Source organism: Colias eurytheme, chromosome 26, assembly GCF_061535395.1.
Source record: "Colias eurytheme isolate Ceu_HAF_F1 chromosome 26, ilColEury1 Martin Lab GWU primary, whole genome shotgun sequence".
NCBI classification, from domain to species: Eukaryota; Metazoa; Arthropoda; class Insecta; order Lepidoptera; family Pieridae; genus Colias; species Colias eurytheme.
The window spans coordinates 1018579-1040254 of NC_143005.1; the positions used below are offsets into that span (position 1 = coordinate 1018579).

Consider the following 21676-nt stretch of genomic DNA (forward strand, 5'->3'; position numbering starts at 1 on the left):
AGTAAATAAAACATGCATAACAAAAAGTTCATACAGAATCCCACAAGACACTTAAATTAAAATAAAATGAGACTATCTCCCTGTCAATATAATAAACTTCACGTCAATAAAGCATGCACTCATATGACAGAGTGGCGGAGGCCCAAGCGAGTGCCGACGGGCGCCGCGTGTGGGCGCGGGAACACTTCCTGCACGCCAGCGCTCCTCGCCACACGTACGTTACTTTTTATTGACACGCGTGACATGTATCATCACTACATAGTATAAAACAAAGCCGCTTTCTCTGTCCCTATGTCCCTTTGTATGCTTAAATCTTTATAACTTCATATTACATGTACCACAACAATACATGTAACCACAGTACCACATTTTGGCACTTTAATCATGTTTTCGAATCGAAGCCAATAACACACGAGATGTACCGTCAAATAATTAACAAACTTTTCAACTTAAATAAACAAATGTTTACTTCTACTTTATCCATTACCGCTTACCTCTACAAACTGAGCACATGAGCTTATTTACACTTAAACAACAATATTAATATTAATTTAGCGACATAAATTATAGAATCTAAATTGTATCCATAAATTTAAAATTTCGAATTGTATCAAATTTTATTATTTTATTATCGGTCCAATTAATTTAATTTATTTTATTTTATCGATTTTAATGTTTTGTATGTAGAAATTTAGCAATTTAATTTTTATTGGATTTTTATATTTTCAATTTGATTTGTTTATTTATTTTTTAATTTGAGTTCTAATTTTATTTGATTTATTGTTTTTATTTGAAGTTGAATGTTCTTGTATGGGAAATACTCCTGAAATAAATCAATAAATAAATATAAAAAATACTACTGGTCCAATTATACACCCTTGCAGTATGCCAAAACTTTTGAACCCTTACGTAAGTTTTTCAACATAGTTAAATCGTAAAGAAATCCTATTAAAAATGTTCAATTTACTGTATTTTAGTGTTAATAATAATAAATTGTTTTTCAGGAATGACCGCAGCACAGGCAGACGCACCCGTGCGCGGGACACTATGTCAGACGCTTCGGCCGGTTCGCTCTCCTCAGCTATGACTATTGTTACTAGGTAAGTTTTAGATGTTTTTATAATGTAAAATTATTATTGAAGTGAAAACTTCTTTAGCGGCGTTGAGCACTTTTTCTGTAATGGGTATAAAATCTTAAACTCGCGTCAGGACACGTGACCTGATCGAAAAAGCGTAAGACGGATACCATTCCAAAATATCAAACATGCTGAACGTTAATAATCAAGTTTTCACTTCTGCCGGCACTCCCCCAGTGCAACCCGTCTTTTTTTTTTTTGTAGTAGTGTAATTGAGATTTACCCTGAAATAATTTTTACCAGGTTACAAGGGTAGAAAATAGGATAAATTTGAACAAATTACATGTCGAAAATAGTTTAACAAATTACTTCATTGTAGACGTTAGAAGGTACAATTTTACAATTTGTGTTTTTCACACACAATCATAATTAATTTTGTTTTAAATGGTCAAATACCGGCGGACGTTGATGAAATGCATGTAATTTACGTAGGGTAAGTGGAAGTGATAACTAAAAGTATTTATTGTTCCCAAAAAAGAAGGTTTTCAGCTAGTTTTTGTTGTTTTGTAACTCGATACCTTCGTGAATTTTCAACTTATTGATACCATTATAAATGTAGAGAACATATTTTTTATCGGAGGCCAAGCCTCGATTATTGCGCTTCTCTAATAAGTATATTTATTTTATTGAGTCTCTTATTTATTTGTGAAGGGTTCGTAGCAGCGAGGAGAGTGGTGTAGCGAGCGCGGCTAGAGATTCAGCGGCTGACTCTAATGATTCCGCCAGTGACTATAACGAGGTATTTATACTAATACTAGCGGTCCGCCCCGGCTTCGCCCGTGGTACATATTTCGCAATAAGAGGTAGCCTATGTCCTTTCTCGGGTATCAAAATATCTCCATACCAAATTTCATGCAAATTGGTTCAGTAGTTTAGGCGTGATTGAGTAACAGACAGACAGACTGTTACTGTACAGAGTGTTACTTTCGCATTTATAATATTAGTATGGATTATAAACCATTATCACAGTATTACAATATTATTTATAGATATTGTAATACTGTGCCATTATGTTCTATGTCATCATTTTGACCTATCTTAATATCTCTATCCCGTATTATTAAAAAATATTTATTTAATCACAACGTATAAGGTGCAGTTAAATCACTTAAAAAAGTATATTATCAGTATCTTAGATCAGAATGTTCTGAACTGATTGTACGTACGCTTTGAAAAGCTTTTTTTTTTATTTTCTTGTCATTTTCGCATTAATCTGTACTTGTATTAACATCTGTATATCCTTGTACCACATTTCTTGCAAATAAATAGTTTAAATTCTCAATTTTTTTAAACCTTAACTTGCTTCAAATTAGATTACATAGACACATCTGCATCGTTATATTACCATCATTTCATTTTTATAATTGCTTTTCCAGGCGGGCGTGGGTTCAGAAGACGAGTGTGTGATCACAGCCTCTCTACACATACCAGCAGTACGGCGTCGTTCTGCATCTTCCTCCGGTTCAGCCAAACGGGACTCCGCAGTGGGATCCTCACCAGCATCACCAGGGTCGCTGGGGTCCATCGGGTCCCCGGGGTCGATAGGGTCCCCGGGGTCCGTGGGGTCTCCGGGGTCGGTGGGGTCTGCGGGGTCCGCGGGGTCGTCGCCCCCGGCCAGCCCCCCGCCGGTAGTTACTCGCTCGCAGAGAGATATTGAAAGGCTCGTTGCTTTTGGACGGTGAGTAACCAATTAATAAAATCATCATAATTAACTCATTTTTAGAAAAAACATTGGTTAAATGAACATTGATATAAATCTGCTCAAATTCCAGTGCTAAAATTGCAAATCCGTTAACTCCTAAACAGCTGTTATGAATTTATTGTTGTGTATTATAAAAGACAAATATTATAAAGAGGAAAGGTTTGATTTTTTGTTTGTTTGTTTGTTTGTATGAATTGAATAGGCTCCGAAACTACTTGGCAGATTTGAAAAATTCTTTCACTGTTGGAAAGCTACATCATTTCTGAGTGACATAGGCTAGGTTTTATCCCGGAAATCCCACGGGAACGGGAACTATACGGGTTTTTTTTGAAAACGCGGGCGAAGCCGCAGGCGGAAAGCTAGTAAAAGATAAAATGCATTTCTCATTTAGATATCGACTCACTTTTACTTTTTATACTCATTTCTATTGTACAAGCTTTATTCTATTTTCTAATTTCTTTATGTCACATTTCAGAGAACGCAATACCTCAGATGCGAGAGCAGTAATCGTGAGGCAACACGATGAAACCTCCATTTCACGCGCCACCAGAATATCGCGTGAAGTGCGGCGGGAAGAAGTCAGAAATGACCACAGTGTCAGAAATGACCACAAAAGTGACCACGCTAGAAGTGACAGTACCAGAAGTGACCACGCTCGAAGTGACAACGCTAGAAGTGACCACGTCCGAAGTGACAGTATCAAAAGTGACCAAAGTGCCAGAAAAACTGACATAGCTGTCAGAACGGACCACTTGAGGCGGGAAGAGATCAGACACGAAGTCAAAAGGAACGACACAAGCAAGAAAGATGACCATTCTGTCAGAAGAGATGACAGAACTGTCAGGAGAGAAGAGCAAGCTGTAAGAAGAGAAGATCAGACTGTCAGAAGAGAAGAACAAGCTGTAAGAAGAGAAGAAAGGAGAGAAGAGAGGAGAGAGGGCACAATGCTTTACAAGCGGGGCGAGCTTATCTCAAGCGCGCAGACTCGACCCGCATGACACATTGTATACATTGCTTTTATACATAAACGTCTATTTATCTTTATATTCGTTTTATTTCATGAGTTTCACCCCCTTTAAATAGTATCAATGGATGTTGTTGATAACTTGCTTTATTTTTAGTTACACACTTTCATAATTATAGGTTACGTTGCTAGGATGAATTATTTCTTACCCTTAGAAAAATAATGAACAGCCACAGGAAATCATGTAAATAACCTCCTACTTGCACAATATAATGAGAAAATTACTTAATTTATCATATCATCTATTCTATATGTATAAAAATGAAACCCGTTTTCCTTGGACACGGCATCACGCGTGGTGGACCGATTTCGATAATTCTTTTTTTATTATATTCCTTGAAGTACGAGGATGGTTCTTATGTAGAGAAAACGTAAATATGTACCACGGGCGAAGCCGGGGCGGACCGCTAGTAGTACATAACAATATAGATATTAAACAAAAGTAATATAACTAAAGCGCTTTGTTTCGAGAAATAAATAAAACTTGTATGTTATCCTATTGTATCCTATAATCCTAATGTTAAATCCTAATATAATCTGTAGACAAAGCCTTTCTTCAACTTACACATGTAACCATCTCATTGATATGAAATCACTACATAGTATAAAACAAAGTCGCTTCCTCTGTCCCTATGTCCCTATGTATGCTTAAATCTTTAAAACTACGCAACGGATTTTGATGCGGTTTTTTTTTTAATAGATAGTGATTCAAGAGGAAGGTTTTAGTATATAATTTATTATGTTTTAGACAAAGCGGGCGAAGCCGCGGGCGGAAAGCTAGTAAACTTATAAATAAAACAACAATTTACTATAGATCTCTCTTTAATAAAAAGTCAAAGATCAAAAACACGAAGATTTCTCCAATACACTGTTATTTCATCTTCTATGTAGTTTGTCTCGCATAATAATGCCTCCAAGTTTCGACACTCCATCCTGGTACTCGGTCTTACCGAGCGGGGGCACGGCTGACGTAGTTTCTGTAAAAATATTAAATTGAAGAATAATAATAAAGAAATTATCAACTTCAAAATTTTATATTTCGTGAAAATTTTGTTGATCAACTACAATCATCATAATTGGTCAAAATTAAATATTTGATTAGCCGATAATGTAAAAAATTACAATAGCCAGAACTGGACACAGACTCTCCTTTTGTTAAATAAGAATCTGTATATGTTACAAGCTTTTATTTTTTCCAATTCAACTTCAAACATTTATTTCTACAAATACACTTTAACAAGCCATTTATCATCTTAATATAGGCAATACATACATAATAACAGCCAAATTCTATTGAATACATTTAACACAAATCTATTCTACACTATTCAACAATAATTATTATATAACTAGCGGTCCGCCCCGGCTTCGCCCGTGGTACATATTTACGTTTTCTCTACATAAAAACCATCCTCGTACTTCAAGGAATATAATAAAAAAAGAATTATCGAAATCGGTTCAGCCGTTCTCGAGTTATGCGCTTACCAACACATTTTGCGATTCATTTTTATATATAAGATAAAGAAAATCTACACACCGCACTTAGCCCGTGGCTCGCTAGCGCCTCCCCCTTGCTTGGATATCGTCTTAGGCGTAGTCATGCGGGGTTTAGGCCCCACGCGGCACGGGTCGCCCGGCAGCCGCATGGGCTGTGCGCACGGACCCGTACCGCTCTCGTCAGCTGCACGTTGAAGTCCTTCGAATTTGGCGCCAGGACCTGGAATGTAATAAACTTATAGTTCATTCGCATTAAGAAAATAGTGACTCATCTACCATTCGAACTTGACAAGATGAAATTAATGAAATAAGCTTAGCAGTTGGTAGATTTTAAAATAATGCAGCAAAATCATAGAAATCTAAATAACAAGACACTAGAAGTCGTAAGCGTGCGTGACCTTGTCGCCACTCAGGTGATTTTCACATCACCAGTGCATTTGTCACTGTTCAGTTGCTCTGGAGACGTATGAGTGTTTACATGGTGTGTTTCAGCAATTCCCATTGCGGAAATTCTTCCACAAGTTGTAATTATACTTATAAAGGAATAATATTTCATCGGAAAATATTTTTTTTTAGAAATAATGCCGTTTTTCCTTAAAATTATAGAATATTTACAAGTATTACGAGTGTCACCATAGTAATCGAAATAACAATGAATGACACAGTCGACCATTCTTATTATCACGTTTGTTCGTATTGGAGCAAAAAGTCTCATATACTTAGGGATGTTATTCTAAAATAAACCGTAAATTCGTGCGTTAGGATACATATTCAAAAGCTTAATTTAATAGTTAAGTTAGTTTTCACTAAAATCAAGCTGTCCAATAAAAGGCATAGTTTACTTGTGTGTACTGTTTAGCTTTCGGTTTGAATGTGTTGATTTTGGCGACAGCGGTTTTCATACGAATTATGACATTATAGCACTTCTATGTGTCTTGTTATTTAGATTTCTATCAGCATATAAATAATACTTCATATTTTAATATTTTGGTCGGAACCGGGAGAACTGGGTTTCATACTATTCAGACCCGGTTCTCAAGATCATCAAAAAACCCGGGTTTACCCGGGTTTTTCGGAACCGGGTAAACCCGGGTGCATGCCCTATATGAAACAGTAAAATCAACAGCTTTTCAAATTCACGACAAATCTAATAAAAATATTTCAGTAGCCTAATTTTTGTCATTTTCGAAGCCCTTATTTTTTTTTTGTTAGAAAACTTATAGCATCTAAGGTTAGACAACCAATCAGAGCCACGCTTGAGGCGTGACACGAAAATTCGCGATGCACGTGAGTCTGACGTTGCCAGATAGAATAAATTTGTTAAAAAGCGTGATTGCGATGTAGACTAAGCGAAGGGTGATATAAAACACATTTTTATAGATACTGTACACAAATTACATTCGTAATACGAAATCGAAAACCTGTGTGAACATAAATTACGACTTTTCAGTCGATGCATGTTTGTAGGTAGGTTCATAACCGTAGTTGTAATACATTACAGAGTAGTTTAATGAATAGGGGCTAAGGACTAATATAAAAATTGCTTAAAGAAACAATTTTCCCTTTATGAATGCGTATTCTGAATCTAACAAATAAAATGGGAAAATGGATCATATCGTGTTAAAAATCATTACCCGCCTAAAGGAAGGATACCTGCCTTAGGGATGTCAATATGTCTGTTAAAAAATATTTATTATTACAAACCTGATTCGCAGAAATCAACCTGGTACGTCGTCTTGTTTCTGTCACGATCGATTCTCTGTTTCAATTCTGGTGAAGCTTCATTCTGTAGGATGCTATACAGCATTGGATACTTTGACTGTAACTGTGAAAGTAATATAGGAATAAGTATAAAATATTTTATTTTCGCCCATTTGTTAATTGGGTGGATTTCCCAAACCGCTTTTTTACGCGGCAAGGCTGAAAACTATCCTATTTTTTCAAGATATTGTTTTTATTTTTTGTTTTAATCGTAAAGCACAATGTTTATAATATGACCCTATCATTATAGTTTAAAAATAATTATTATTTTCCAAGAAAATGAAGTAAATATAGGCGATTTCCAATTTTGGTGGCTTGTCGCCGACCTACTTCACTCAATATCAAGATCGATTAACTAAAAACTAGACGTAGGATTCGATTTTAATTTTTATGTAGTCGTTTTATAATAGTTGACCATTCAAAATATATCAATTTAATTATATTAAGTACTGTAGTATAGTTTTACAGGCACAATTTAGGTCTGTCGCCGAGAATTTTCTAATTTTGGTGTCATTTACAAAACGATATTTCTACAAAACACCAGTGATTTCTAAAGCATACAATTTACGTTATGCACTTCATTTAGTCACGCGCTAACCGGCTTAGCAGGTGGTTGTGTGCTGTGTCGTACCAGTTTCCCGCAAAAAATGTAAGTAAACAGTTTCATTGCAACACCCCCGATTTTATGCAATTTTGGTGTACTTAAATAATCATACTTGTGACAGTAATATTTTATTGTTATTTTGAGTATTAGTAGAGTTTTGGTTTGTTTATTGTTTAGTAAATATGTTATTATTTTAGTACACGTAGTTTTTTTTTAAGAATTTTTTTCTTGCAATTTCCAATTTTGGTGGGACAATTTTGGTGGTTTTGGTGGCATTTTTAGACCCACCAAAATTGCTTCCTTACACCAAAATTAGAAAATTCAAATAAAAATGTTTATTTACTAAAACCAACATTGCTTCATGAGACCAAAATTATAAAATCAATTAATAAATCGAACTAAATATTAACGTAATTACTATGAAATCGAATATGAGTCGAAATATTATGATGATAGCACAATGTACCGCCTTGTGCCCTCCTTTCCCTTGCCTCGTAATTTTACAATATTCACCCTACATAACACTATTTTTTTATCCTATAGATAGATATTTTCAAATTAAGAAGGTATTCTGTTACAGGAATCCAAAGAAAAAAACTAAACAAACTAGAGCAGAGCAGATACAAAGCAAGAGAGAGTCAGAAAGAAAGAGAAAAGAAAACATCAGAAAAGATCCTCTCAAGCTTGAAGAACTGAGAAGAAAAGAACGCGAAAGATACCACAGAAAGAAAGCTGAAGGCAAAATTGTACCGTGCGTTGTCCGAATTACCACCTCGAGCCCGTAGACTGAAACAGAGACGAAATTATATTAACTTCAAAGCGTACTGTGAAAGAAAAAAACGAAGAGGTTTACCTTCAATACTGTCCAGCTACATTCCACTACATAATTTACCCATCGAAACAACGTCACAGCCTACGTCACAGCAAACACATCAGCCAATTTCAAATTCACCTCGAGTTTTGCGATCCCATAACAAAAGTCTTACTTTTACCGTTGAAGCTGCTCCTGCTGCTCCGATTGAAGAAACTTTATCCATCGATGCTATTCAAAGAAGCACACCCGTTAATGAGACCGCTTCTCCATTTATAAGTCCCAACATAAGCTGCATACACTCTCCCAGTTCTATGTCTGGGCGAAACAGTCCACAGTCAGATATTTCTACAAGTAGCATCTTTAAACGAGAACTGAACAACCAACTTAGAAAATACCGAGAACAGAAAAAGTCCAAAATAAGATTACTTAAGAAAGCTCTTCTGAAGGAACAACAACAAAAGTTTTTGTATAGAAAAAGACTTGAGAGTTTGGAAAGAAAGATGAAGATAAGTTAAGGTTGGGTGTAGCAAACGTAAGGTAAGTCCTAAATCAATCAGTCCTAAACAAAAAAGACTACGCAATATTGTGAAAAACTTCTTTGAAGATGATGAAAATAGTCGAATTTGTCCAGGCAAGCAAGATTATATAACAAGAGGTGGATTGAGAAAGCAAAAACGATATTGGAATGATTCTCTAAGAAATTTACATCGAAAATATCTTGAGAATGGGTACCCGCCTATAAGCTATATTACTTTTACAAGAATGAGACCATTTTGGGTTATTAAGCCAAGAATCGAAAACCGTGAGACGTGCATGTGTAAAACGCATGCTAATATGGAGTTTGTAATATCATCTCTGAAGAACAACAAGATTATTCTTGAAAATTCCATAACAGAGGTCTTAAATACTTTGACTTGTGAAAAAACTACGGTTGCCTGTTTACTACGTAAATGTGAGGTTTGAGGTTGTTGGTCTTCAAAATATATAAGTAGGTACAGCCATTAGGATTCATCTTTATATACTAGTACATGTTCTGTCCATCTTTAAAGCTGCACGCTAGCTTTACATGACATGAATTTTAAGGTAAAGTTATTCAGGCAGGCAAGCCAGCCAAGGCAGTCAGCAGATCTGTTACCAAAAGGCAATTGCACGCCTCATAAGCGAAGCGTTGAGGTGGGTACTACTGTCACTTCGCGCAAAACATCTGATTTTTCAAACTTAAAATGTCTTTATGTATCATACATTGCACTTGTAAGATAATACATACACACACATATTAAGAAAAAACACTATTTTTAACGTTCATGATATTTTTGATGTCATTTTTGTTATTTAAACTAGTTAAAAAACAGTTTAAAAAAGTTCTGTCTTGGACGTCCGTGTGTCTGTATGTGCGGATCCTTTTTCTTGTTAACACGATAGCGACCGAAATACTTTACTAATCGAGTCTTTTTTTTTCTCTTACGCTTGAGTATGCTCAGGAATAGAACCCTTTCATTTTTCAGGGTCTGATTCGATGTGGTTTAATTGTTATTAAATAAACAAAAATAATAATTAATAAATATTTATTAAAAAAAATTATGAGGCGTGCACTTTTGGATTTTCCAAATTATTTTTATTATTATTTTTCATTTTTTTATTGCAGTACAAGGTTTTTTTCCATCCAAATATAATTTTGGTGGGGTGTAACAATTTTGGTGGTATCATTTTCAATTTTGGTGTCAAAAAACCAATTTTGGTGGGAGGTCAATTTCGGTGTCAGGAATAACATGATTATTTATGGGAATATTCTTATTCTTGTTGATAATTTAATTAAAAGATAGTACTATCTAACACCTAAAATCAAATTGAATAAAAAAAAATCATAAACAAAAATTTCCACCAAAATTAGTAAAAAAATGCTAGTTGTTGAAATCCACTCAATTACATAAAATAAGTTTACACATTTAATACACACAATAAGTTACAATAGTTACATACAATTATAGTAAGTCGTATTTTTTTTTTTTTTTTTATATTTGCAGGAATTGTGGTTAATACAAGGTTTTACAATAATATATTACAATAAAGTCCGCACAACTCGCCAGCAAACTGGCATACAAATATTTATGTGTATTTAACTCACTAAAATACAATATATTTTTAGATTAATTTTAACATTTTAGATTACAGTTATTATTATTATCTATCTTTAGTGTTTACAAGCAAAGAACTCATTTATATTATAAAAGCAATGAGATTGCAGCCACTTTTTTAATTTAAGTTTAAACAATTGCATGGGCAATTCCTTAAATGCCATTGGGATTCCGTTATATATCTTCGCACTCATAACATGGCTGTTTTTGCTACATAAAGCAGTGCGACAAATTGGAAGTTGCAATCTGTGAGGATCCCTGGTTGGGTACTGACTATTTTGACAACTTTTAATGTACATATAGGGATGCTGTTTTACAAATATTCCAACCTCCAAGATGTATAAAGAAGTAAGTGTTAAAAGTCCGAGTCGCTTAAATAAGTCTCGACAACTTTCTAAGGGCCCTACTCCTTATATTTCTGTCTTTATAGCTCAGAAAAGGTGTGTCATATTGCTCTGACACACCTTTTCTGAGCTATAAAGACTTTTTTTACGTTTGTAGAGTTGCCCCATAAAATAAGACCATACCGAAGCAACGATGAAACATAACCATGATATGCTATGATTGCCGCTCTCTCATCAATAATCTGTTTACGTACTGTTATTTCATTAGTATTATAAACGTGAAAGTTTGTTAGGATGTATGGATGGATATTGGATATTTGCTTATTCTTTTACGCAAAAACAATGAATTGATTTTTATGATATAGCAGTGTTGTAGCCTACGTATGAATGATACATTAGCTTTAGAAATACTATACAGCTAGTTACAATAATTAAATTATAAAAATAATTACCTTGTCCAAGAATGCATTGGGCTGATCATACCGCGACGTGGGTGACTCCGGGCTGGCTGCCACTCGTACTGGGTACAGTTTTGGATCCAACATCGGTCCCATTAACTAACAATGAAAAATATATATTTTGTTATTGAACAACAGAATTAGAAAATAATAGAAATGCTTTTAAATATTTATACCTTAGAAGCATTTCTGTTCGATGAGGCTGTAGACATAGACCGTAGAGCAGGCTTAATTAAAATGTATAGATAGATATGAAAGACTATGCAAGTCGACGTGTAACGGCTTTTTGGAGCACTTTGAAAAAAAACTTAGTGGCTAATTTGATGGAATATATTAGAAATGATATCACGAAAATGTCTAGGATTTCTTTCTGACAATATGAATAGTTCTATTAAAGCTAAAAAGGTGCTTTCATAAATTGTTGTCTCATATAATATTTAGAGAGAAATGCTAAAATATTGAATTAAGTGACTCATACCTCATTCCGACTCCATCCTCCCTCCTTGCCAGGCGGCAGCTGCACCTGCTCGCCGGAGTACTGCGGGCAGCGGCAGTCCGGCGGTCTCGTGTGCTGCATGCATGCCTGGTAGAAGGCTAGCTCCTCCCCTGATAGCTTGGGGACACTATGTGGGAAAAATGAGTAGTTTATCTGTTCAATACGTTGTTAATTACAACGTATGTTAATGTATTGAACAGAGTAAAAACATATTATAGTGTGTGTGATTGAGAAGGAATCAATTTGAATACATTAGCTGTTGTTATTCCATTTAGTATGTACAACAAATACATTAATTATGCAGTATGCACATTGCACACTCGCGTGCATTTTTATTATGATATGATTTTTAGCACCGCACCGTAGCTATATTATGTATATGATTTTTGTGTCTATAATTAGGAGCCTAGAGAGTGGTGAAAGCTTCTTTTTACCGCATCTCCTTACCATGGTAATTTCATAAGATTACGCGGATGGAAAGCTACCTAGTACTTTATACTTTAAAAAAACATACTCTGCAATACCGCCTCCACCAGCTCCCGGCAAATTGGGCCAGAGATAGTCCTTCCTGTATGTTGTTAAATAATGATCCATGATTGTGTTTACTTAAACTATATAATTTCCATCACACTATTAATTTTAAACGATTCACATTGTGTAAAACTATAAGTTATAAGTATCAAATATTATGGGCGCTACATTGTGACGTTGTTAGGTGGATGTCACCTAGATTACAACTTCAAATAATTGATAGACCTCATTTGTTGATATTAAAATAGTTTGCATGCGAATTGATTACAATTTTGAAACGACATCAAAAAGAGGAGTTTCTCAATTCGACTGTAGGTACACATCGCCCACACATCGACGAACTCAAGGGATTTTTACGATATTTTTTCATGTAGGTAATAAATAAGTGGTACATAATATTTCTAAGTAAATTGCCATGAAAACTAGGAAGTTAATTAAAATATATCGAATTGTTTCTTAAAAGAGCACGAGCAAGGGTGTTTTATATATAATAAAAAAAGTATGAAATTGAAAAACGCAATGTCATTTCAAATCTTTATTACCAAACCAATCATACAATCAAGCAAAACTACAGTCTATACGTGTAAAAGTATCGATTCTTCCACCGTCCATATTTGGGTTCCTCCCGTGCGGGTCCAAAGGGGTTCTTTTCTAACACCACACGCGCGAGGAGGTCGTGACTGACGCCGTAACTTGTGTCGCCGGTGCGCACGCGCAAGATGCGGCGGAGTTCCTCTGAAAATGACATAAAATGTTTATCTTATAATTAAATTTACGATAAAGGTATAATTAAATTTACGATAAATGGTAACTTAGGATAAAGTGCAGCAGTTTAAAAAATGATATGATTAATAGATCTCTTTTTTTTCGAAGATGTTATCTATACATTCTATACATGTGTTACGATATTGCTGTAGCAGTTTATTTAATTAACACTTACACACACATAAGAAATACATAGATATACAGAAAGAACATAAAAGAAAAACATGTACAAAGCTTCGGCTAAAGGAGATGGTAAATTGGTAAAGGTAAATTTAATTGACTAATAGTTTATATGATGCCATGATTCATAAAAATAAACGACAAGAAAAATTCCTTGACTGTTTATCATCGCACACGCATCTCTTGAAAAACATAACTTAACACTTAAACTTACTCGTTAAAGAATTATCAAACTTAGGTTTCATAGACATAGCGGACGGTGGGTCAGCGTATTTCTCCGGCTTGGGGGGTCTGTACGATCCCTTCTGGCTAGTGTCTGGTATGTAGATGTCGTCTGGCAAGCGGAGTGTCTGCAACGCGCGGGCTCGACGCGCCAGGTTCACAGACATGAAGGGTAGTTCTGCATTTAGCGATGTTTTACTTTTTAGTTTTGGTAAAAGCGACAATAGGATGAATGTGGTAGGAAATTTATAATAGGATTAAGTAAGAAAAATTTGTAATGATAATGCGAATATATCTGGTAGTCTGGGGTATTTTATATTTCCATGGCCTATGTTCTAACTAATAGCAGGTAAATTTCGGGTTAAATTATGTCTCTGTTCTCCCTATTGAAAAGGCTCTCATAGGTAACTTTAACGAGAGATACATATGCAGTTAGCGTGTTTTATTATTTGAGATTTACTCGCAACAGGTGACAGCATAAATAGGGACCTAATAACATATAGGTATGTAATTTATATATGTAGATATAAAAGATTACCTCTGGAGCAATACTTCGTTAGATACTCGGTCCTTTTCAAGTCCTGAATCTCATGGTCTACAGGAGTGGGGTCAATGTCCTTGCTCATGTATTTTTTCGTTGCTATTGGGTAATCTTCAGCAAACTGAAGCGTATTAGAAAAAAAAACGCTATTTCAATAACAGTTTATACTTAAATTTCCATGTATGTTCTAATAAAAAAAAATTGATTTTACGATGGTAGAGTAGGCAGTAAATAGATATCTAAATATTCTAATTCTAATTAGAACACGTTACTACTGGAATCATACAGTAGATATTATTAAAAAATATAAAAGCCCATCACGGCATCACCCTCTCAACAGCTGTCTTGTAATGTTCAAAATCGATAGGGCACAACACATCAGGACATTTGCGTGGTTCCTCACGGGCTTTCAGAGAATCGCGACTCAGACCTACGATGAGACAATTGTCGTCTATGGCCTTGCGACGAGGACTCTTGCTAGAAATTAAAAGATTTAAGAAGTTAAGTAGAGCGTCGTATACATGGCTTTAGAAGGGCTCGTATTGGGCAAACATTTGTTAAACGAACAAAACTTAACAAACTCTATAGCTTAGTTACAATATATGTATGTATGTGACTAGGTTTCCACCCGCGGCTTAACCCGCGCAGTCAAAGAAAAACCCGCATAGTTCCCGTTCCCGTGGGATTTCCGGGATTGCGTCATTTTTCCGGGATAAAAAGTAGCCTATGTCCTTTCTCGGGTATCAAAATATCTTCATACCAAATTTCATGAAAATTGGTTCAGTAGTTTAGGCGTGATTGAGTAACAGACAGACAGACAGAGTTACTTTCGCATTTATAATATTAGTATGGATTTGGCCGTTTAGTAAGGCACAAATACTATTGTAATTGTAATATATTATAAACTTTTACCGACTGAAGGTCGCAAAGCGACCTAGCTTTTTAACTAAGCTTTTTAATCTAAGGCTTGTAGAAATAGAATTAAGACATGTAGAGACTAGAGACGCTTGGAACAAACACTACTGTAGCGTCTTGGCATCATTTAACATGACATACACATCCTCACAAACTTTCGCATTTATAATATTACTAGTAGGATATCTCACCGGACATATCAATGAGCTCCATGCGATCCCGTAACGGCTCCGGTATTAGGTCAACATGTTTTTGTTGAGATTTTATTTAAAAATTATTTCAAAAGTATAAGTGAACTTACGGTTTATTTTTCTTTGCATAATCAACCATGTAAACAGACTGAAATTCGATTTCGCCGTCGAAAACGGACATTTTACACGATTGTATACAAAACTTGAGTAAACAGAAAATACAAAAGATATTTATAGAAATATTTATACAAATAATGACTATTGATTTTGATTGACCTGTGGACTTTACATAAAAAATTGACATTAAAAATGGCATTAAATTGACTGTTTAACAGATTTTTTATATTGTTAATGTCCATAGTCTGTAACTACTGAGGTGTTTATTTTTTACTAGCTTTCTGCCCGCGGCTTCGCCCGCTTTGTCTAAAACATAATAAATTATATAATAAAACCTTCCTCTTGAATCACTCTATCTATTAAAAAAGATCGCATCAAAATCCGTTGCGTAGTTTTAAAGATTTAAGCATACATAGGGACCTAGGGACATAGGGACAGAGAAAGCGACTTTGTTTTTAAATACTATGTAGTGATAGTTTATAGTCAGGGCCGGATCTACCCATGGGCTTTATGGGCTGCAGCCCAGGGCCCCGAGGTTAAAAGGGCCCCCAAACCCCGATAAAAAAAATAGGCGATAATTTGAAAAATAAATCTGTAGTTTTCGAAAAACAAATTGATGAAAAATCGCATACCTACTTCAATAACTTTTGCTAACATGTAAAAGGATGTTTGCATGCTGATTTTCAACTTATATGTAGAAAATAAATCTTATTTATTGAAACTATTTGGTTATTTAATATATTATATGCCGTGGCCATATCGTAGATTTGCTCATTTCATGAAATGATTAATCATTACACGAAATGGTCGCATTTCATGAAATGGTTAATTGTCTATTGGCCACAACATGATGTGGTTTGAGCAGATCAATGATAAGAAATCGTTTCTCGATATGGGCAACTAAACGCGCGGTTTTTTCACGAATTGATCAAAATTATTTGATCATATCGTAACATCATCACATTAATCATTGGTAGAGGAGCTGCAAGCGCTGTGTTTATGTGTGGAGATGGCGGCCGCTGGCGAAAATTTTATTATTCGCAGTTAACAACTTCATAATTCGTTTGCTCGTTCGTTTAATTAAAATATGAAGAAAGTCATACAGGGCCGGACCGTGAACTCTTGGGGCCCTGGGCTGTAACTACCCAGGAGCCTTTTCTTTTGGAAATGTTCATATTAGTTTCATACTTACTTTCGCAATTTTGTTATTTTAACACAATCAAATTTTATTTTAAATCGTTTCATTAGTTCAGGAGTCTATCGCGGACAAACAAAGTGACACGTATTTTTTTTATACATAATATAGAGATAATAAAAATATAATAAAATAATGTTATTTAGGGCTGATTTTTCCATGCTTGGATAAAACTTATCCGTCCAATAAAGTATAATATAAAAATATATATACGATAATATAAAAATGTCACGTAAACTGTAATTAGAATACATTTTTAAAATGGTAGTTTTATACATTATTCGACGAATAAATTTTAACCAAGGATTGAAAAATCAGCCCTTAATCTTTATATATAAAAATGAATCGCAAAATGTGTTGGTAAGCGCATAACTCGAGAACGGCTGAACCGATTTCGATAATTCTTTTTTTATTATATTCCTTGAAGTACAAGGATGGTTCTTATGTAGAGAAAACGTAAACATGTACCACGGGCGAAGCCGGGGCGGACCGCTAGTTGATAATAAATTAGTAAAAGAATCTGACAGATTATGTATGACTTATGAGACAGTTATTGTCTGGCTAACGAAAGATGAGACTGGAAAAAGGCGGCAAATTCAAAAAATCAACATATGGCAACTTAGGTTATAGTTGGAAATATAGTTTTAATACTTTTATTTATTATTTTTTCTTACGAGCAAAAAAAAAACAACAAACTCTTCATCTTTATAATATTGTTTTATGTAATATACTTAGTACAGTTAAGTGATACAGATAGACAAAAAAGAACACCGAATGAAAGCAAGAATAAACCGGCCAAGTGCGAGTCGGGCTCGCGCACAAAGGGTTCCGTAGCAGCAAATATAATAAATTACAGTTAAATCAACCTATCTCAAAAACTATAAGAGATACTTTGATCAAACCAAAAATCGTTGAAAGAGTTAATTAGCATGCATCACCTCTATTTTTTTTAGAATTTTATACCCCGTAGTTATAAAAATAGAGGGGGGGGGACATACTTTTTACGACTTTGAGAGCTGATATCTCAAAAACCGTTCACTTTAAGAAAAATGTTTTTTAGAAAACTTTATATCATTTTAAAAGACCTTTCCATTGATACCCCACACGGGTATGTACATCGAAAAAAAAAATTTCATCCCTCAGTTACATGTATGGGGGGCCCCACCCCCAATTCTTTTTTTTACTATTTAGTGTCATATTTTTGTAGCGGTTCATACAACACATATTCCCATCAAATTTCATCACTGTAGTACTTATAGTTTCCGAGTAAATCGGCTGTGACAGACGGACAGACGGACAGACGGACAGACGGACATGACGAAACTATAAGGGTTCCGTTTTTGCCATTTTGGCTACGGAACCCTAAAAAACACAATAAAAATACAATTAAAGTTTGTTTAATCAATATAATCATATTAAATCTAAAAATTCAACCGCGAGTGAATAGTAAGAATCACTATCATTATCTCTGACTCTTATTACAGTGAAACCTGGTTAAGTGAGACATCAAGGGACCTGCAATGTCGTTTCACTTATAGAGGTATTCCACTTACCCAGTGTCTCAGATATACAGGTATAAATAAATATCTGTCTCATTTACAGAGGGTTCCAATAATAATTTGACATTTTTCAAATAAACATCTGTATGATAGTAAAGCGAAACTAAAACTGAAGGTAATTGAAGCTCAAAATTTGTACTTACGTACATGGAATTACGTGTGGAATTTGTGGGTAGAATAAGAATGAGTAAACAAACAATGTTATCTCAGTTACAGAGGTTTATGCATATAAAATTTACTCGCTGTCTCAGTTATAGAGGTAACTATGATGATAAATCGAAAGAACAAATCCCAGATATAGAGGTTTACCTCGTCCCACTAACAGAGGTAATTCAGTGCCAAAGTGTTGGGACCTCAGCATGAGTTCCAGTTATGGAGGTTTCTCACTTATCCACGTCCCACTTAACCAAGTTTCACTGTATGAACCCTTCCATTTCTGCAGTTATTCCATCTCGTTTTTTATACTATCTTCAACACGAATAACATGGTCCGGTCATAGAAGAAATCTCGTCAAGATACTGATACATTTTGAACGAAACAGATCATTCAATTTTTTTTATTGTTGCTTGAATAGTTTATAACTGGACTATTGGTATCATCCATGTTACCTGCAAAATAATAAATATTAAACAATGCAATCAAAATGAATAGTATCAAAATATCAAAGTCACACTTAACAATGCATTGAGATATTTCACGTAAACACTCTTGTTTTTCCTTGAAAACTACATCTCTTTCAACTTGTTTCTTTTCAAATTTACTAATCATAGTAAAAAGAACTTTTTTTAAGTCGCATTTCAATGTTTTCGTCTCGTTTTCAATTAGAAATCACTAAAATCGCGGAAATAATTTTCACTTTGACACATCAACAACTCAGGTTTTAATGACAATTACGTAATTATAAGTGTTGCCATATAAATTTTCGAAATAAAAAGCCAGTCTCATCTTTCGTTAGCCAAACTCTATGTTATTTAAATAATAATTTAGCTAAGTAATTTAGAAATCAACCTTTCTGCATTTTTGTGCTGCAAATTCTTTTATTTGGTCATCACATTGCAAGTCTTTTGTTAGATCACAATTTATGGAAAGAAGTGATAAATTATTTAGCCGATCATCGATTGTTGTCCTATATTTATTTTCTACAAATGACATCTTGGAGAAGGAGCGTTCTGCTTCACAGCTAGTGATTTAAAAAAATCTTTAAAATGGTGTAGCAGTTAAGAGCGCATATTCTATTTAACGCAAGTCAAAAACTCCGCGATCTATTACGATAGATCGCGGCTTGCGCTATCCTTTTACTATGAACAGCATAGGTCCACAGGAGAGCGCCGAGCAACATGTCCTCTCTCTGGAAAGGCTCGCTGCCGACTGATTTTAATCGGGTCGCGCGCAGTGTTTTATAGTACTTTAAAAAAAATTGTAGAAAAATAATAGAGGTACCTTAGTTGATTTTTTAAATTTTATCTTATAAGTAAGACATTCTTTTATTGCAATATGTATAAATTATATTCAATAAAGTCAAATATCTTGGTGAAAATAATAATTTTGTCGACTATAATTTCTAAAAAAATTCACATTGTTCGGATTTTAATTTCGTAAGTTAGGAGTCCAAAATAAAAAAATCTTTTAACTAACTATTTTAATAAGGATTTTTGCAGTTAGTTAAAAATAATTGTGTGTTAGATCTGTCAGCAATTTCAGATATTTTTAGCTTCGAAATTGACACTAAAAGTGAAATCAAGTAATCATCGGATCAGTTATCTTGATGGTATTCAGAAATACTGTATTAATTGAAAAAAACTCCTAACTAACTACATAGACAATAAAATTTCCTAAAATTATTAGTAATTCATATGTTTGTAGGATTAGTGGTTGATGGACAATCTGGTTTGAAAAATCACATATTTGAGCCAAACAGCGCACGGACCGCGTACACAGCCTTAAGGAACACGTCAATAAGTTTAATTTCGTACATGAGCATAAAAATTATGAACGTTCGCCAAGCATGTGGATGGCTGTTTGTGTTGGGTGATTGTGGTTGGTGTTTGGGACTTTGTTTGCTGTTTGCGGTGTTTGTGACAAACAGCCAGCGTGTGGATGTAGCATTATGAACGTTCGCCAAGCGTGAATGTGAAAGTGAATGTGAATGTTGAATGTGAATGTTGAATGTGAAATTGAATGTGAATGTGAATGTGAATGTGAATGTGAATGTGAATTTGAATTTGAATTTGAATTTAAATAAAAATTTGAATTTGAATTTGAATTTGAATTTGAATTTGAATTCGTGTTTGGATTGTGTTTGTGTTTGTGTTGTACACGAACACGAACACGAACACGAACACGAACACGAACACGAACACGAACACGAACACGAACACGAACACGAACACGAACACGAACACGAACACGAACACGAACACGAACACGAACACGAACACGAACACAATCAAATTCAAATTCAAATTCAAATTCAAATTCAAATTCAAATTCAAATTCAAATTCAAATTCAAATTCAAATTCAAATTCAAATTCCGATTCGAACACGAACACGAACACGAACACGAACACGAACACGAACACGAACACGAACACCGAACACAAACACAAACACAAACACAAACTCTCAAAATCAAATTCAAATTCAAATTCAAATTGTAATTCAAATTCAAATTCAAATTTTTATTCAACTTCAAATACATATTCAAATTCAAATTCAAATTCAAATTCAAAATCAAATTCAAATTCAAATTGTAATTCAAATTCAAATTCAAATTCAAATTCAAATTCAAATTCAAATTCAAATTCAAATTCAAATTCAAATTCATATTCAAATTCAAATTCAAATTCAAATTCATATTCAAATTCAAATTCGAACACGAACACGAACACGAACACGAACACGAACAGCGAACAGCGAACAGCGAACAGCGAACAGCGAACAGCGAACAGCGAACAGCGAACAGCGAACAGCGAACAGCGAACAGCGAACAGCGAACACGAACACAAACACAAACACAAACTCTCAAAATCAAATTCAAATTCAAATTCAAAATCAAATTCAAATTCAAATTGTAATTCAAATTCAAATTCAAATTCAAATTCAAATTCAAATTTTTATTCAAATTCAAATTCATATTCAAATTCATATTCCAATTCGAACACGAACACGAACACGAACACGAACACGAACAGCGAACAGCGAACAGCGAACAGCGAACAGCGAACAGCGAACAGCGAACAGCGAACAGCGAACAGCGAACACGAACACAAACACAAACACAAACTCTCAAAATCAAACACAAACAAACACAAACTCTCAAAATCAAATTCAAATTCAAATTCAAATTGTAATTCAAATTCAAATTCAAATTGTAATTCAAATTCAAATTCAAATTCAAATTTTTATTCAAATTCATATTCAAATTCAAATTCCAATTAGAACACGAACACGAACACGAACACGAACACGAACAGCGAACAGCGAACAGC

The 21676-nt window shown here is 34.5% G+C and overlaps 3 protein-coding genes across 3 annotated transcripts in view; 1 reads left to right on the forward strand and 2 right to left on the reverse strand.

Moving 5' to 3' along the window:
* RhoGAP102A (Rho GTPase activating protein at 102A) overlaps nt 1–3874 on the forward strand; it is a 44076-nt gene extending 40202 nt beyond the window's left edge. The window contains exons 9-13 of the mRNA XM_090116785.1: nt 131–214; nt 1005–1100; nt 1788–1875; nt 2513–2814; nt 3314–3874. Of these exons, the coding sequence (XP_089972911.1) occupies nt 131–214; nt 1005–1100; nt 1788–1875; nt 2513–2814; nt 3314–3836 (1093 nt within the window). The 3' untranslated portion in view covers nt 3837–3874. The remainder of the gene's footprint in view (nt 1–130; nt 215–1004; nt 1101–1787; nt 1876–2512; nt 2815–3313) is intronic.
* An 864-nt stretch (nt 3875–4738) lies between these two features.
* On the reverse strand, nt 4739–12565 carry LOC149897012 (uncharacterized). Its single transcript, XM_090116625.1, has 6 exons — nt 12486–12565; nt 11954–12098; nt 11470–11574; nt 7064–7184; nt 5400–5579; nt 4739–4839 (listed from the first exon to the last, which is right to left on the reverse strand). The coding sequence occupies exons 1-6, from the start codon at nt 12563–12565 to the stop codon at nt 4739–4741; spliced, it is 732 nt and encodes a 243-aa protein (XP_089972751.1).
* A 505-nt stretch (nt 12566–13070) lies between these two features.
* On the reverse strand, nt 13071–15497 carry LOC149897013 (uncharacterized). The gene is made up of 5 exons (XM_090116669.1): nt 15427–15497; nt 14540–14687; nt 14208–14331; nt 13662–13847; nt 13071–13237 (listed from the first exon to the last, which is right to left on the reverse strand). Exons 1-5 carry the CDS (start codon nt 15495–15497, stop codon nt 13071–13073), a joined length of 696 nt encoding a protein of 231 aa, XP_089972795.1.
* Nucleotides 15498–21676: the final 6179 nt, after the last annotated feature.

Excerpts from the sequence above, each read along its gene's own strand:
- LOC149897012 (XM_090116625.1), bottom strand. The coding sequence starts at position 12,565 with ATGGATCATTATTTAACAACATACAGGAAGGACTATCTCTGGCCCAAT. Across the intron at positions 5,580-7,063 it reads GGTTGATTTCTGCGAATCAG|GTCCTGGCGCCAAATTCGAA; the intron begins GTTTGTAATAAT and ends ATTACATTCCAG. Across the intron at positions 4,840-5,399 it reads CGAGCCACGGGCTAAGTGCG|AAACTACGTCAGCCGTGCCC; the intron begins GTGTGTAGATTT and ends ATATTTTTACAG.
- LOC149897013 (XM_090116669.1), bottom strand. The coding sequence starts at position 15,497 with ATGTCCGTTTTCGACGGCGAAATCGAATTTCAGTCTGTTTACATGGTT. Across the intron at positions 14,688-15,426 it reads TATGCAAAGAAAAATAAACC|CAAGAGTCCTCGTCGCAAGG; the intron begins GTAAGTTCACTT and ends TTTAATTTCTAG. Across the intron at positions 13,848-14,207 it reads AACGAAGTATTGCTCCAGAG|AACTACCCTTCATGTCTGTG; the intron begins GTAATCTTTTAT and ends CGCTAAATGCAG.